We start from the raw sequence: 16,845 nt of genomic DNA, 5'->3' as shown, positions 1-16,845 counted from the left end.
AAGGCCCTGGTACACAACATCCACAGCCTTTCCCCATCCATTGGCTGCTCATAGAAGGAGGTTGGGTCAGTCAAGCAGGACCTGCCTGAACTTGTGCTGGCTGGGCCTGATGCCCCAGTGGTGCAGCACACAGGGTGCCATTGCACTCCAGGTAATCTGGTCCATACCCTTCCCAGGCAACGAGGTCAGGCTGACAGGCCTCTGTTTCCCCCAGGTGTCCTTCCAAGCCTTCTCCAAGAGGGATGTCACATTGGACAACCTCCAGTCACCCAGCAGCTCTCCAGTTCACCGGGACTGCTGATAAACGATGGAGACTGGCGCTTTGTGGGCTGCTTCACCAGCTCCCAGCAGAAGAATGGCATCTGCCTAGACTTGTGCATGTCTGGGCAGCACGGCAGCTCACTGACAGCTTGCTCCTGCAGAGAGGGGACGTTGTTCTGCTCCCTGTTTCTGTCTTCTCCCTCATGGGGCTGGATGTGTGGAGGCTAATTGGGCTTTTGGTTAAAGGCTGACGTCAAGAACGCATTGAGTGCCTCAGCCTTTTCCTCATCCCTGGAGGTCATGTTATGTTCCCACCCCAACGTGCAATAAAGGATGGAGAATCTCCTTGGCCTCTTTTTGGTATTAATGCATTTGGAAAAGCATTTCTTTCTTAACTTTTATGCTGGTGGCCAGATTGACTTCTAGCTGAACATTTACCTTTCTAGTCTTTCTCTCTGATTACCTTCCTGGCATCCTTGTAATCTTCCTGAGTTGCCTGACCCTTCTTCCAGAGCTGCTAAACTCTCTGTTCTTCCCTGAGCCCCAGTGGCAGCTTGCTGTTTAACCAAGCCAGCCTTCCGTGAGCCAGCTTCCAGCACATTGCAATTGGCTCCTTCTCCACCTCTATGACCTGCTTCCTGAGGAACCTCCACCTTCCTGGGCTCCCTGGCCCCTCAGGACTGCCTCCCAAGGGATTTTCTCAACCCATGGTCCAAACAGACCAAAGCCTGTCCTCCACAAATCCAAGGCAGTCGTTTTGCTGTCCCCCTTGCTCCTTCTTCGCTCCCTTCACCGAGAACTGGGATCAAATCCTGTCACGGTCACTGTACCCAAGATGGCCTCAGGCAACTTCACCTCCCCCCAGTGCTCTTTTGTTTGCAAAGAGCAAATCCTGTGGCACACCTCCCCAGGTGGGCTCGCCTGCCACCTGTGTCAGCAAGTTCTCTTCCACGTGCTCCAGGAACCTCCTGGAGTGTCTCCTGTCTGCTGGGTGGGATTCCAGCAGACCCCTGGTAAGTTGTAGATGCCACTGAGGTTGTAGGCAGTCCATGATGTGGGGTCATCCATCTACCCCTAATGCAAATCCTTGCCCACCACTCAGCACTGGTGGGACACACCTGGAGGGCTGGTTCAGGAATCCCAGGATGAGGGAGGCCTGTCCGTACTGGAGCAAATCTGGCAAAGGGCCACCAAGGTGAGAAGGGGCCTGGAGCACATGGCACATGAGGAGAGGCTGGGAGAGCTCTGCTGACTTGCCCTGGACTAGAGCAGGCTGGGCTGTGTGTTCAGGGTGTGAACCACCTGGCTGAAGTTGAGTGGGTGGGTGAAGGACACAAGTGAGACTCTCCTCTGTTCAATGCAGAGATGGCAGGAGACACAATGGGTACACCTTGAAGTGTGGGACATTAGAATGAAAGGGGGGGTGGTGAAACACTGGATCAGGTAGCCCAGAGTGGATGTGGAGTCCCTGTGCTGGGACAAGAGTCGTTGTGAGTCCATCCATGGTACTGCCCTGCATGGAGGGATTTGGGGAGAGGAGAGGACAGAGGTCTGGGATACTACAGAGCAATATTTGCTTCAAGCAGCTGAGGAGGAACTGACACAGACCCTGAATTTAGTGGCTGTACTGATAAAGGAGGGATTTTATGAATGTGCCAGCAAGTCTCATGCAAGGGGAGGTGAGCCTCCCTTGATCACAGGGTCAAGGGGGAGCTGGCACAGAATGAGGGACACCTGCATTTGGCCAAGTCCTTCCCTGACGTCCCTGCCATATGAGAGTGCACTCCCTAATGAACGAGTAAAGGATTTGATGAAAAGAGTATTTTTGCAAGGGGGCATCCTGTACTTAGGGCTTGGAGTGGGAGCAGGCGGCTCTGTGGAAGGCTCACCTCAGTAATTGTGGCAGCCCCAGCAGCAGTGTGAGCGCTGGGAAATTTTAGCAAAAGAGGAGAAAAAAAATGAATCCATTTTCCCTGCTGTCCAAAGCTCAAAGTGTAGCAACTGTGGGTTTTCAATTTCCTCCTTTTTCTTTAATTACTTTTTAACTAACTCTTTTGTTCACAGTGCGTCTGTGTGACCTTTGCTTCTTTTCCTGGTCACATAAATGGTGTTGCACCCTCCCCGGTTTTTTTTCCCCTTATGGTTGGACTCCATATGTCATCGTTCCTATTCAGAAGAAGGAAGTGGCAGACCATAGAGTAGTAGTCATCTCTCAGATTTTAATTTCATAAATATCTTTTCCTGCTGAAGAGGGAATTCTGTGGCATCCGTGAAAGCAGGGAAAGGTGAGTTTTGTGCCTTCGCTACAACACGGGCTCTGTTCTAACCTAGGTTGTGCCTCTTTAACTTCTACAGCTTAAAAACTTATTTACCGGGTTAACCCAGCTGTGGTGTGTGGAGGGTGGGGAATATTGAGAGGTCTGTATAAGGCAGAGTGGGCTGGCTTTGGCTGCCTGGAGCACTGGCAGCACATGCTGGCATTTCTGTGCGGGAGGAGAAAACTTCCTGGGGACCCAGAGCTGAGCATTTGTGTATTGGCTGTGTCTCCTCTGTCCCCCTGTGCCTGGTGCAGAGTGGTGGCTCCATGCTCTGACATTGGGATGCCTCCCAGTGTGGCTGACAAGTCCCTTCTGGCCACAGGGGAAGCTCCGTATGTGAGCCAGGCACAGTGAACAAGGAGCAATGACAAATGGGTCCATGCCACCTGGGTGCTCTGTCATGTTCCCTGCCACTTTGGTTACAGCTGCTGGACTAAAGCTTTTCCCGTTTCCTGAACCTTTCTGTCCTGCAGTGTAGGGCTCTGGAGATGGAGCTCAGGGAGGCAGGAGAAATGATGGAATCCTTTAGGATGGAGGAGGTCTTTGACTGCCTGCGTCCAACCCCAAAACCCGCTCTGCCAAGTCCACCACTAAACCCAGTTCCTAAGTGCAGCACCTACATGTCTGTTAAATACCTCCAGGGACAGTGGCTCCACTGCTTTCTTGGGCAGCTTGTGCCAGTCCCTGGGAACTCTTCCAGGGAGTAAAATTCTGAGTACTGTGCACTCTAACCTCCCTTGGCACCACTTGAGACCACTTCCATTGGTCCTAAAAGCCACAGCCTTCCTCACAGCTTCTTCATGTGCTCTTGTCCGTTGAGCTTTGGGGCCCAGTGGTGGGCACAGAAGGTGCTGCTTCTGCTGCACCTCGATTTCAGGAGAGGCAAGGGCAGCAATGATGATGCTAACGCTGAGGATGGAGCTAGACTGGCTCATCTGTTTGTTGCTGCCTTGTTAAAAATCTCTTCCACTCCAACCCTCCCTTTTGCCAGAAGAAGCAAGGAAGGTAAGGGCAGGAGAGCGGAGGGAATGCCTGTCCACCAGCAGGATCCAGTGGGAGAACTGAGCAGGGCAGAGCCAGTGTGACCTGTGCAGGGTTGGAAAGCAGCCTTGGAACTCCTCTTCCAAAGGCAGTTCTTGACCGTATTGTCTGCATCTGCCTCCTGAGCTGCCCTGCATCCATTCCTTTCCCACTCTCCTTCCGTCCTGCCAGGCTACGCTGCCATGGACAATGGGCCAGGCTCTCTGCAGCGGCAGCTGGTTGGTTTGCAAAGGCAGCAAGTGCCAGCTCAACAACTGGAAGGCTGAGACTTCTGTTTGGTTTGGGGGAAGGACACGTTGTGAATCAGGAGAAAACAACTCCCCTCATGATAACCAGCTGTCAGTGGGCAGCAGTTCCACAAAGTGTCTGTTGACAGGGCTCCAGGATGGTCACAAGGAACATTATTGCTATTTCCTCCTGCCAGGGCTTTGCATACATGTCTCATGTCTCGTGTTGACAGTGACTTGAAGTTCTAGAGTGTGACAGATGGGTTCTCTAATGGTGTTCCCAGAGTTTGTTGTGCACTGCCATGAAGGTGGGACACACACGCTTGTGAAGGAAGGCTCATACTCTGCTGCCTCGTCTGTCAGGTTTTTCTCTTTTTTCCTTCCCTTCAGATCATGACGGCTGCCTCGGGAGAGCAGGCTCTGGCTGGAGAGAGAAAGCTCAGGATGCCCAGCTGCCTCCTAAAACTGACCAGGGTGGTGCTGAGTCACAAAACCTGTGCCCTGTTTATCCTCATCTTTGTTCTAGTATCCCTTGCCTACCACAAGCTGTACTGGGGCATCGGGGAGGACCCAAAGAGCAGCAGCCCCACCTCCCGCTTGTCTGCTGATAGGAGCTGTGCTCACTATGTGCCTTCTACCCTCAACATGGCTGGTGGGCCCTCTCCTTCCGCAGGAAATGTGTTTTTTGTGGAGACCTCGGAGCAAACTGCCCCAAGTTACCTGTTCTCGTGCTCCGTGGAGTCAGCAGCCAGGACACACCCTGCATCAAGAGTCGTGGTGCTCATGAAAGGCTTGGCCAAAGGGAACGGCTCCTTGCCCAAGCACTGGGCCTTCTCCTTGCTCAGCTGCTTCCCCAATGTGGAAATCCTGCCCCTGGACTTGACAGAGCTCTTTTCTGGAACACCTCTGGCACAGTGGTTCCTGCAGCCTCAACGACAACAGGAGCCTCATTTTTTAGTTGTACTCTCTGATGCCTGCAGAATTGTCCTCATGTGGAAATTTGGTGGCATCTACCTGGATACAGACTTCATCGTGCTTAAGAACTTACAGAACCTCACCAATGCCCTCGGCATTCAGAGCTACGATGAACTTAATCAAGCCTTTCTGTCCTTTGAGGCCAAGCACAAGTTCATGGAGCTTTGCATGCAGGACTTTGTGCAGAATTACAATGGCTGGGTCTGGGGGCACCAGGGCCCAGAGCTCCTAACTCGTGTCTTCAAGAAGTGGTGCTCCATCAGGACTATCAAGAGCATGAGCTGCAAAGGTGTGAATGCTCTTGCCCAAGAAGTTGTTTATCCTATTCCCTGGCAGGACTGGAAGAAGTTGTTTGAGGCAGTCAGTGCCTTGGAGCTTCAGAAACTCCTTAAGAACACCTATGCAGTGCACATATGGAACAAACTGAGCCACGGGACCAAGTTAAAGATCCCGTCCCAGGCTCTGCTGGCTCAGCTCTATTCCCAGTTCTGCCCTGCCACCTACGCAAAGATGAAGCAGGACTCTGAAGTGTTGTCAAGGCGTGCAGTGTGACCTGGGGGCCCTTGGCTGCAGGGACATTCCCCAGCCTGAAGGAAACCGAGTGCCTTTGACCTTCCCCAGAGTTGCTTCTACACCCCAGAGCAGCTGTGCGACTGCTCTGTGCTTCTGTACCTGACATTGCTGATATCTGCCTCTGATCCCCTGTGTTTCAAATTTACAGCAGAACCTGACTGCAGCCTCTCTTGCAGTCCTATACGAGACCTGTTGCTGCAGGGAAGGTTGAACTCCTTCAGCAGCATCTCTCAGCTGGTCCATTCTTGGTGTTGTCCAATGGCTCCTCCTGTGAATCCCAGCCTGAGCAGCCCCTTGTGATTTTTCCACAACTGTAGGGATCATTGGCTTGCTCTCAGTAGCGTTTCTGACTTTGTCCATCACTGCCAGTCAGTGACAGAGGTCACAGATTGTTGGGGCTCAGATCAGAATTCCCTGGTTGGCAAAGATCCTTACCATGTGGGAAAACAGATGAAGTGCCTATGAAATTTGCTTTAAGAAGCAGAAAACTGTTTAGATCTGTGTGTGGCTCACTGTGAAGTTGTTCTAAACTTCTGAAGTGAGGGAAGTTCAAATTATGCTTCCTACAGTTTCTAAATCCACAGCAGTGGGATGACATGTCTGGGATGCCTCAGGAAAAGAAATTGACAAAAGCAGTTCTTTGAGGTGCAGAAATTATGAATATCCTTGGTCTGCTGAAGTAGCTCTTGTGGGTACCAACATCTAAGCAGCCATTGTCACACTCTGAAGGAGCTCAGCATTTCTTGTTTCTGCAGTGCTGTGAGGAGGATTACATCCCTTTCATTGGAATCCTGAGCCCCATGGGGAAATCCACAGCATGACATTTCCCTATCAACAGAAGGACCAAGTGCAGTGCTCCGAGCAGCGTCCTCAGGGACAAAAATGAAAACTGCGAAGCACGTGATGTTTGGAAAAGATCTCCATCATCAGGGAGTCCAACCAGATTCACTATCACCATACCCACAAACCTGTACCCCAAAGTGCCACGTCTTCTCATTTTTTGGAGCACTTCCAGGGATGCTGACCCCACCACTTCCCTGGGGAGCCTGTGGCACTTGGTGCTTAAGTACTCTGAAATTTTTCCTTGTGGTGAAGCTGAACCTACTGTGGTGCACAGAGTGCTGCAGCCAGCTCTGGGCCCAGCACAGGAAGGACAGGGAGCTGCTGGAGCCAGTGCACAGCAGGGACACCAAGGAGATCAGACGGATCAGAGCAGCTCTGCTGGGAGGAAAGGCTGAGGGAATTGGGAATGATCAGCCTGGAGCAGAGAAGGCTTTGGGGTGACCTAATCAAGGCCCTCCTCTGCCTGAAGGGAGCCTAAAGGAAAGATGCAGACTCTGTGCAAGGGCCTGCAGTGACAGCACAAGTAGGAATGGCTTCACAGTGGCCAAGAGTAGGTTTAGGTTGGATATAAGGGAGAAATTCTTCTCTGTGAGGGTGATGAAACTCAGGCACTGGGTGCCCAGAGAAGCTGGGGCTACCCCTGTGTCTCTGGAAACAAGTGTCCAAGACCAGGCTGAATGGGGCTCTGAGCAACCTGGGATGGTGGGAAGTGTCCCTCTCCGTGGCAGGAGGGGTGGAACAGGATGATCTTTAACACTCCTTCCATTCCAGACCATTCTATTCATTTCCCCTCATCCTGTCCCTTGTTCCCTGGGAGCAGAGCCTGGGCCCAGCTGGCTGCACCCTCCTGTCACGGAGGTGTGGAGAGCAATAGAGCTCCCCTGAGCCTCCTTTTCCTCCAGGTTAAACACCCCCAGCTCCCTCAGCCGCTGCTCATCACACTTGTGCTCCAGCCCCTTGCCCAGCTCCATTCCCCCCTCTGGACACGCTCCGGCCCCTCAGTGTCCATCCTGCAGTGCCAGGCCCAGAACTGGACACAGCCCTTGGGGTGAGGCCTCCCCAGTGCCCACATGTGGCAGGGGCACAGTCACTGCCCTGCTCCTGCTGGCCACACCATTGCTGGCCCGGCCCAGCCCAGCAGCCATTGGCCTTCTCGCCCACCTGGGCACGCACTGTGGGCCAGCAGGCCCAGGCCCTTTCCTGCTGGGCTCTTCCCCAGCCTGGAACTGCTGGGGGTTGCTGGGACCCAGGGGCAGGACCTGGCACTTCAGATCTTGTTCAGCCTCAAGGATATGGAAGGGGACTGGCTCGGACAGTGGGCCCTGGGGCACAGCACCAGTGACCCACTGCCAGCTGCATTAATTCCACTGCCACCCTCTGGTCCCAGCCACCCAAGCACTTTATTCCCAGCCAACAGGGAACCTGTTAAATCCATGGGCGGAGAGGACAATGCTCTCCAGGAGAGCGCTGTGGGAGCAGTGGTCAAAGGCTTTAGAAGGCCCTGGTACACAACATCCACAGCCTTTCCCCATCCATTGGCTGCTCATAGAAGGAGGTTGGGTCAGTCAAGCAGGACCTGCCTGAACTTGTGCTGGCTGGGCCTGATGCCCCAGTGGTGCAGCACACAGGGTGCCATTGCACTCCAGGTAATCTGGTCCATACCCTTCCCAGGCAACGAGGTCAGGCTGACAGGCCTCTGGTTCCCCCAGGTGTCCTTCCAAGCCTTCTCCAAGAGGGATGTCACATTGGACAACCTCCAGTCACCCAGCAGCTCTCCAGTTCATCGGGACTGCTGATAAACGATGGAGACTGGCGCTTTGTGGGCTGCTTCACCAGCTCCCAGCAGAAGGATGGCATCTGCCTAGACTTGTGCATGTCTGGGCAGCACGGCAGCTCACTGACAGCTTGCTCCTGCAGAGAGGGGACGTTGTTCTGCTCCCTGTTTCTGTCTTCTCCCTCATGGGGCTGGATGTGTGGAGGCTAACTGGGCTTTTGGTTAAAGGCTGACGTCAAGAACGCATTGAGTGCCTCAGCCTTTTCCTCATCCCTGAGGTCATGTTATGTTCCCACCCCAACGTGCAATAAAGGATGGAGAATCTCCTTGGCCTCTTTTTGGTATTAATGCATTTGGAAAAGCATTTCTTTCTTAACTTTTATGCTGGTGGCCAGATTGACTTCTAGCTGAACATTTACCTTTCTAGTCTTTCTCTCTGATTACCTTCCTGGCATCCTTGTAATCTTCCTGAGTTGCCTGACCCTTCTTCCAGAGCTGCTAAACTCTCTGTTCTTCCCTGGGCCCCAGTAGCTTGCTGTTTAACCAAGCCAGCCTTCCCTGAACCAGCTTCCAGCACATTGCATTTGGCTCCTTCTCCACCTCTATGACCTGCTTCCTGAGGAACCTCCACCTTCCTGGGCTCCCTGGCCCCTCAGGACTGCATCCCAAGGGATTTTCTCAACCCATGGTCCAAACAGACCAAAGCCTGTCCTCCACAAATCCAAGGCAGTCGTTTTGCTGTCCCCCTTGCTCCTTCTTCGCTCCATTCACCGAGAACTGGGATCAAATCCTGTCACGGTCACTGTACCCAAGATGGCCTCAGGCAACTTCACCTCCCCCCAGTGTTCTTTTGTTTGCAAAGAGCAAATCCTGTGGCACACCTCCCCAGGTGGGCTCGCCTGCCACCTGTGTCGGCAAGTTCTCTTCCACGTGCTCCAGGAACCTCCTGGAGTGTCTCCTGTCTGCTGGGTGGGATTCCAGCAGACCCCTGGTAAGTTGTAGATGCCACTGAGGTTGTAGGCAGTCCATGATGTGGGGTCATCCATCTACCCCTAATGCAAATCCTTGCCCACCACTCAGCACTGGTGGGACACACCTGGAGGGCTGGTTCAGGAATCCCAGGATGAGGGAGGCCTGTCCGTACTGGAGCAAATCTGGCAAAGGGCCACCAAGGTGAGAAGGGGCCTGGAGCACATGGCGCATGAGGAGAGGCTGGGAGAGCTCTGCTGACTTGCCCTGGACTAGAGCAGGCTGGGCTGTGTGTTCAGGGTGTGAACCACCTGGCTGAAGTTGAGTGGGTGGGTGAAGGACACAAGTGAGACTCTCCTCTGTTCAATGCAGAGATGGCAGGAGACACAATGGGTACACCTTGAAGTGTGGGACATTAGAATGAAAGGGGGGGTGGTGAAACACTGGATCAGGTAGCCCAGAGTGGATGTGGAGTCCCTGTGCTGGGACGAGAGTCGTTGTGAGTCCATCCATGGTACTGCCGTGCATGGAGGGATTTGGGGAGAGGAGAGGAGAGAGGTCTGGGATACTACAGAGCAATATTTGCTTCAAGCAGCTGAGGAGGAACTGACACAGACCCTGAATTTAGTGGCTGTACTGATAAAGGAGGGATTTTATGAATGTGCCAGCAAGTCTCATGCAAGGGGCGGTGAGCCTCCCTTGATCACAGGGTCAAGGGGGAGCTGGCACAGAATGAGGGACACCTGCATTTGGCCAAGTCCTTCCCTGACGTCCCTGCCATATGAGAGTGCACTCCCTAATGAACGAGTAAAGGATTTGATGAAAAGAGTATTTTTGCAAGGGGACATCCTGTACTTAGGGCTTGGGGTGGGAGCAGGCGGCTCTGTGGAAGGCTCACCTCAGTAATTGTGGCAGCCCCAGCAGCAGTGTGAACGCTGGGAAATTTTAGCAAAAGAGGAGAAAACGAATCCATTTTCCCTGCTGTCCAAAGCTCAAAGTGTAGCAACTGTGGGTTTTCAATTTCCTCCTTTTTCTTTAATTACTTTTTAACTAACTCTTTTGTTCACAGTGCGTCTGTGTGACCTTTGCTTCTTTTGCTGGTCATATAAATGTTGTTGCACCCTCCCCGTTTTTTTTCCCCTATGGTTGGACTCCATATGTCATCATTCCTATTCAGAAGAAGGAAGTGGCAGACCATAGAGTAGTAGTCATCTCTCAGATTTTAATTTCATAAATATCTTTTCCTGCTGAAGAGGGAATTCTGTGGCATCCGTGAAAGCAGGGAAAGGTGAGTTTTGTGCCTTCGCTACAACACGGGCTCTGTTCTAACCTAGGTTGTGCCTCTTTAACTTCTACAGCTTAAAAACTTATTTACCGGGTTAACCCAGCTGTGGTGTGTGGAGGGTGGGGAATATTGAGCGGTCTGTATAAGGCAGGGTGGGCTGGCTTTGGCTGCCTGGAGCACTGGCAGCACATGCTGGCATTTCTGTGCGGGAGGAGAAAACTTATTGGGGACCCAGAGCTGAGCATTTGTATATTGGCTGTGTCTCCTCTGTCCCCCTGTGCCTGGTGCAGAGTGGTGGCTCCATGCTCTGACATTTGGATGCCTCCCAGTGTGGCTGACAAGTCCCTTCTGGCCACAGGGGAAGCTCCGTATGTGAGCCAGGCACAGTGAACAAGGAGCAATGACAAATGGGTCCGTGCCGCCTGGGTGCTCTGTCATGTTCCCTGCCACTTTGGTTACAGCTGCTGGACTAAAGCTTTTTCCGTTTCCTGAACCTTTCTGTCCTGCAGTGTAGGGCTTTGGAGATGGAGCTCAGGGAGGCAGGAGAAATGATGGAATCCTTTAGGATGGAGGAGGTCTTTGACTGCCTGCGTCCAACCCCAAAACCCGCTCTGCCAAGTCCACCACTAAACCCAGTTCCTAAGTGCAGCACCTACATGTCTGTTAAATACCTCCAGGGACAGTGGCTCCACTGCTTTCTTGGGCAGCTTGTGCCAGTCCCTGGGAACTCTTCCAGGGAGTAAAATTCTGAGTACTGTGCACTCTAACCTCCCTTGGCACCACTTGAGACCATTTCCATTGGTCCTAAAAGCCACAGCCTTCCTCACAGCTTCTTCATGTGCTCTTGTCCGTTGAGCTTTGGGGCCCAGTGGTGGGCACAGAAGGTGCTGCTTCTGCTGCACCTCAATTTCAGGAGAGGCAAGGGCAGCAATGATGATGCTAACGCTGAGGATGGAGCTAGACTGGCTCATCTGTTTGTTGCTGCCTTGTTAAAAATCTCTTCCACTCCAACCCTCCCTTTTGCCAGAAGAAGCAATGAATGTATGGGGAGGAGAGCAGAGGGAATGCCTGTCCACCAGCAGGATCCAGTGGGAGAACTGAGCAGGGCAGAGCCAGTGTGACCTGTGCAGGGTTGGGAAGCAGCCTTGGAACTCCTCTTCCAAAGGCAGTTCTTGACCGTATTGTCTGCATCTGCCTCCTGAGCTGCCCTGCATCCATTCCTTTCCCACTCTCCATCCGTCCTGCCAGGCTACGCTGCCATGGACAATGGGCCAGGCTCTCTGCAGGGGCAGCTGGTTGGTTTGCAAAGGCAGCAAGTGCCAGCTCAACAACTGGAAGGCTGAGACTTCTGTTTGGTTTGGGGGAAGGACACGTTGTGAATCAGGACAAAACAACTCCCCTTATGATAACCAGCTGTCAGTGAGCAGCAGTTCCACACAGTGTCTGTTGACAGGGCTCCAGGATGGTCACAAGGAACATTGCTATTTCCTCCTGCCAGGGCTTTGCATACGTGTCTCATGTCTCGTGTTGACAGTGACTTGAAGTTTTAGAGGGTGACAAATGGGTTCTCTAATGGTGTTCCCAGAGTTTGCTGTGCACTGCTATGAAGGTGGGACACACCTGTGAAGGAAGGCTCATACTCTGCTGCCTCGTCTGTCAGGTTTTTCTCTTTTTTCCTTCCCTTCAGATCATGACGGCTGCCTCGGGAGAGCAGGCTCTGGCTGGAGAGAGAAAGCTCAGGATGCCCAGCTGCCTCCTAAAGCTGACCAGGGTGGTGCTGAGTCACAAGACCTATGCCCTGTTTATAATCATCGTTGTGTTCGTATCCTTTGCCTACCACAAGCTGTACTGGGGCATTGGGGAGGACCCAAAGAGCAGCAGCCCCACCTCCCGCTTGTCTGCTGATAGGAGCTGTGCTCACTATGTGCCTTCTGCCCTCAACATGGCTGGTTGGCCCTCTCCTTCCGCAGGAAATGTGTTTTTTGTGGAGACCTCGGAGCAAACTGCCCCAAGTTACCTGTTCTCGTGCTCCGTGGAGTCAGCAGCCAGGACACACCCTGCATCAAGAGTCGTGGTGCTCATGAAAGGCTTGGCCAAAGGGAACGGCTCTTTGCCCAAGCACTGGGCCTTCTCCTTGCTCAGCTGCTTCCCCAATGTGGAAATCCTGCCCCTGGACTTGACAGAGCTCTTTTCTGGAACACCTCTGGCACAGTGGTTCCTGCAGCTTCAGCGGCAACAGGAGCCTCATTATTTAGTTGTACTCTCTGATGCCTGCAGAATTGTCCTCATGTGGAAATTTGGTGGCATCTACCTGGATACAGACTTCATCGTGCTGAAGAACTTACAGAACCTCACCAATGCCCTTGGACTTCAGAGCTACGATGAACTTAATCAAGCCTTTCTGTCCTTTGAGGCCAAGCACAAGTTCCTGGAGCTTTGCATGCAGGACTTTGTGCAGAATTACAAAGGCTGGGCCTGGGGGCACCAGGGCCCAGGGCTTGTAACTCGTGTCTTCAAGAAGTGGTGCTCCATCAGGACTATCAAGAGCATGAGCTGCAAAGGTGTGAATGCTCTTGCCCAAGAAGTTGTTTATCCTATTCCCTGGCAGAACTGGAAGAAGTTGTTTGAGGCAGTCAGTGCCTTGGAGCTTCAGAAACTCCTTAAGAACACCTATGCAGTGCACATATGGAACAAACTGAGCCACGGGACCAAGTTAGAGATCCCGTCCCAGGCTCTGCTGGCTCAGCTCTATTCCCAGTTCTGCCCTGCCACCTACGCAAAGATGAAGCAGGACTCTGAAGAGTTGTCAAGGCGTGCAGTGTGACCTGGGGCCCTTGGCTGCAGGGACATTCCCCAGTCTGGAGGAAACCGAGTGCCTTTGACCTTCCCCAGAGTTGCTTTCTACACCCCAGAGCAGCTGTGCGACTGCTCTGTGCTTCTGTACCTGACATTGCTGATATCTGCCTCTGATCCCCTGTGTTTCAAATTTACAGCAGAACCTGACTGCAGCCTCTCTTGCAGTCCTATATGAGACCTGTTGCTGCAGGGAAGGTTGAACTCCTTCAGCAGCATCTCTCAGCTGGTCCATTCTTGGTGTTGTCCAATGGCTCCTCCTGTGAATCCCAGCCTGAGCAGCCCCTTGTGATTTTTCCACAACTGTAGGGATCATTGGCTTGCTCTCAGTAGCGTTTCTGACTTTGTCCATCACTGCCAGTCAGTGACAGAGGTCACAGATTGTTGGGGCTCAGATCAGAATTCCCTGGTTGGCAAAGATCCTTACCATGTGGGAAAACAGATGAAGTGCCTATGAAATTTGCTTTAAGAAGCAGAAAACTGTTTAGATCTGTGTGTGGCTCACTGTGAAGTTGTTCTAAACTTCTGAAGTGAGGGAAGTTCAAATTATGCTTCCTACAGTTTCTAAATCCACAGCAGTGGGATGACATGTCTGGGATGCCTCAGGAAAAGAAATTGACAAAAGCAGTTCTTTGAGGTGCAGAAATTATGAATATCCTTGGTCTGCTGAAGTAGCTCTTGTGGGTACCAACATCTAAGCAGCCATTGTCACACTCTGAAGGAGCTCAGCATTTCTTGTTTCTGCAGTGCTGTGAGGAGGATTACATCCCTTTCATTGGAATCCTGAGCCCCATGGGGAAATCCACAGCATGACATTTCCCTATCAACAGAAGGACCAAGTGCAGTGCTCCGAGCAGCGTCCTCAGGGACAAAAATGAAAACTGCGAAGCACGTGATGTTTGGAAAAGACCGTCATCATCAGGGAGTCCAACCAGATTCACTATCACCATACCCACAAACCTGTACCCCAAAGTGCCACGTCTTCTCATTTTTTGGAGCACTTCCAGGGATGCTGACCCCACCACTTCCCTAGGGACCCTGTGGCACACGATGCTAAAGCACTCTGAAATTTTTCCTTGTGGCAAAGCTGAACCTACTGTGGTGCACAGAGTGCTGCAGCCAGCTCTGGGCCCAGCACAGGAAGGACAGGGAGCTGCTGGAGCCAGTGCACAGCAGGGACACAAGGGATATCGGAGGGATCAGAGCAGCTCTGCTGGGAGGAACGGCTGAGGGAATTGGGAATGTTCAGCCTGGAGCAGAGAAGGCTTTGGGGTGACCTAATCATGGCCCTCCACTGCCTGTGTTTCCTCATGTTTAAAGGAAACATGAAGAGACACTCTGTGCAAGGGCCTGCAGTGACAGGACAAGGGGGAACGGCTTCACAGTAACAGAGAGGAGGTTTAGGTTTAGGTTTAGGTTTATATCCATAAGGGAGAAATTCTTCTCTGTGAGGGTGATGAAACTCAGGCACAGGTTGCCCAGAGAAGCTGGGGCTGCCCCTGTGTCCCTGGAAGTGTCCAAGACCAGGCTGAATGGGGCTCCGAGCAACCTGGGAAAGTGGCAGTCTCCGTGACAGGAGGGGTGGAACAAGATGATCTTTAGCACTCCTTCCATTCCAGACCATTCCATTCATTTCCCCTCATCCTGTCCCTTGTTCCCTGGGAGCAGAGCCTGGGCCCAGCTGGCTGCACCCTCCTGTCACGGAGGTGTGGAGAGCAATAGAGCTCCCCTGAGCCTCCTTTTCCTCCAGGTTAAACACCCCCAGCTCCCTCAGCCGCTGCTCATCACACTTGTGCTCCAGCCCCTTGCCCAGCTCCGTTCCCCCCTCTGGACACGCTCCGGCCCCTCAGTGTCCATCCTGCAGTGCCAGGCCCAGAACTGGACACAGCCCTTGGGGTGAGGCCTCCCCAGTGCCCACATGTGGCAGGGGCACAGTCACTGCCCTGCTCCTGCTGGCCACACCATTGCTGGCCCAGCCCAGCAGCCATTGGCCTTCTCGCCCACCTTGGGCACGCACTGTGTGCCCGCAGGCCCAGGCCCTTTCCTGCTGGGCTCTTCCCCAGCCTGGAGCTGCTGGGGGTTGCTGGGACCCAGGGGCAGGACCTGGCACTTCAGATCTTGTTCAGCCTCAAGGATATGGAAGGGGACTGGCTCGGACAGTGGGCCCTGGGGCACAGCACCAGTGACCCACTGCCAGCTGCATTAATTCCACTGTCACCCTCTGGTCCCAGCCACCCAAGCACTTTTTTCCCAGCCAACAGGGAACCTGTTAAATCCATGGGCGGAGAGGACAATGCTCTCCAGGAGAGTGCTGTGGGAGCAGTGGTCAAAGGCTTTAGAAGGCCCCGGTACACAACATCCACAGCCTTTCCCCATCCATTGGCTGCTCATAGAAGGAGGTTGGGTCAGTCAAGCAGAACCTGCCTGAACTTGTGCTGGCTGGGCCTGATGCCCCAGTGGTGCAGCACACAGAGTGCCATTGCACTCCAGGTAATTTGGTCCATACCCTTCCCAGGCAATGAAGTCAGGCTAACAGGACTCTGTTTCCCCCAGGTGTCCTTCCAAGCCTTCTCCAAGAGGGATGTCACATTGGACAACCTCCAGTCACCCAGCAGCTCTCCAGTTCACCGGGACTGCTGATAAACTATGCAGACTGGCGCTTTGTGGGCTGCTTCACCAGCTCCCAGCAGAAGGATGGCATCTGCCTAGACTTGTGCATGTCTGGGCACACGGCAGCTCACTGACAACTTGCTCCTGCAGAGAGGGGACGTTGTTCTGCTCCCTGTTTCTGTCTTCTCCCTCATGGGGATGGATATGCGGAGGCTAACTGGGCTTTTGTTTAAAGTCTGACGTCAAGAATGCATTGAGTGCCTCAGCCTTTTCCTCATCCCTGGAGGTCATGTTATGTTCCCACCCCAACGTGCAATAAAGGATGGAGAATCTCCTTGGCCTCTTTTTGGTATTAATGCATTTGGAAAAGCGTTTCTTTCTTAACTTTTATGCTGGTGGCCAGATTGACTTCTAGCTGAACTTTTACCTTTCCAGTTCGTCTCTCTGATTACCTTCCTGGCATCCTTGTAGTGTTCCTGAGTTGCCTGACCCTTCTTCCAGAGCTGTTAAACTCTCTGTTCTTCCCTGGGCCCCCGTAGCTTGCTGTTTAACCAAGCCAGCCTTCCCTGAACCAGCTTCCAGCACATTGCATTTGGCTCCTTCTCCACCTCTATGACCTGCTTCCTGAGGAACCTCCACCTTCCTGGGCTCCCTGGCCCCTCAGGACTGCCTCCCAAGGGATTTTCTCAACCCATGGTCCAAACAGACCAAAGCCTGTCCTCCACAAATCCAAGGCAGTAGTTTTGCTGACCCCCTTGCTCTTTCTTTGCTTCCTTCACCGAGAACTGGAATCAAATCCTTTCACAGTCACTGTACCCAAGATGGCCTCAGGCAACCTCACCTCCCCCCAGTGCTCCTTTGTTTGCAAAGAGGAGATCCCCTGGGACACCTCCCCAGGTGGGCTCGCCTGCCACCTGTGTCAGCAAGTTCTCTTCCACGTGCTCCAGGAACCTCCTGGAGTGTCTCCTGTCTGCTGGGTGGGATTCCAGCAGACCCCTGGTAAGTTGTAGATGCCACTGAGGTTGTAGGCAGTCCATGATGTGGGGTCATCCATCTACCCCTAATGCAAATCCTTGCCCACCACTCAGCACTGGTGGGACACACCTGGAGGGCTGG

At 53.0% G+C, this 16,845-nt stretch overlaps 2 protein-coding genes across 2 annotated transcripts; both read left to right on the top strand.

Annotated features, from left to right (window-relative positions):
* The first annotated feature begins 4,222 nt into the window (after positions 1 to 4,222).
* Positions 4,223 to 8,247, top strand: LOC141728776 (lactosylceramide 4-alpha-galactosyltransferase-like). The gene has a single exon (XM_074539201.1). The coding sequence runs from the start codon at positions 4,241 to 4,243 to the stop codon at positions 5,372 to 5,374; it is 1,134 nt and encodes a 377-aa protein (XP_074395302.1). The 5' UTR covers positions 4,223 to 4,240; the 3' UTR covers positions 5,375 to 8,247.
* Positions 8,248 to 11,422: 3,175 nt separating this feature from the next.
* Positions 11,423 to 16,026, top strand: LOC141728775 (lactosylceramide 4-alpha-galactosyltransferase-like). Its single transcript, XM_074539200.1, has one exon. It carries the CDS (start codon positions 11,870 to 11,872, stop codon positions 13,088 to 13,090), a length of 1,221 nt encoding a protein of 406 aa, XP_074395301.1. The 5' UTR covers positions 11,423 to 11,869; the 3' UTR covers positions 13,091 to 16,026.
* The last annotated feature ends 819 nt before the right edge of the window (positions 16,027 to 16,845 follow it).

The sequence above is a fragment of the Zonotrichia albicollis genome, chromosome 4 (genome assembly GCF_047830755.1).
Source record: "Zonotrichia albicollis isolate bZonAlb1 chromosome 4, bZonAlb1.hap1, whole genome shotgun sequence".
Lineage (NCBI taxonomy): Eukaryota > Metazoa > Chordata > Aves > Passeriformes > Passerellidae > Zonotrichia > Zonotrichia albicollis.
Note: the sequence above shows the minus strand (reverse complement) of the source record. Positions and strands in the feature narration are given on the sequence as shown.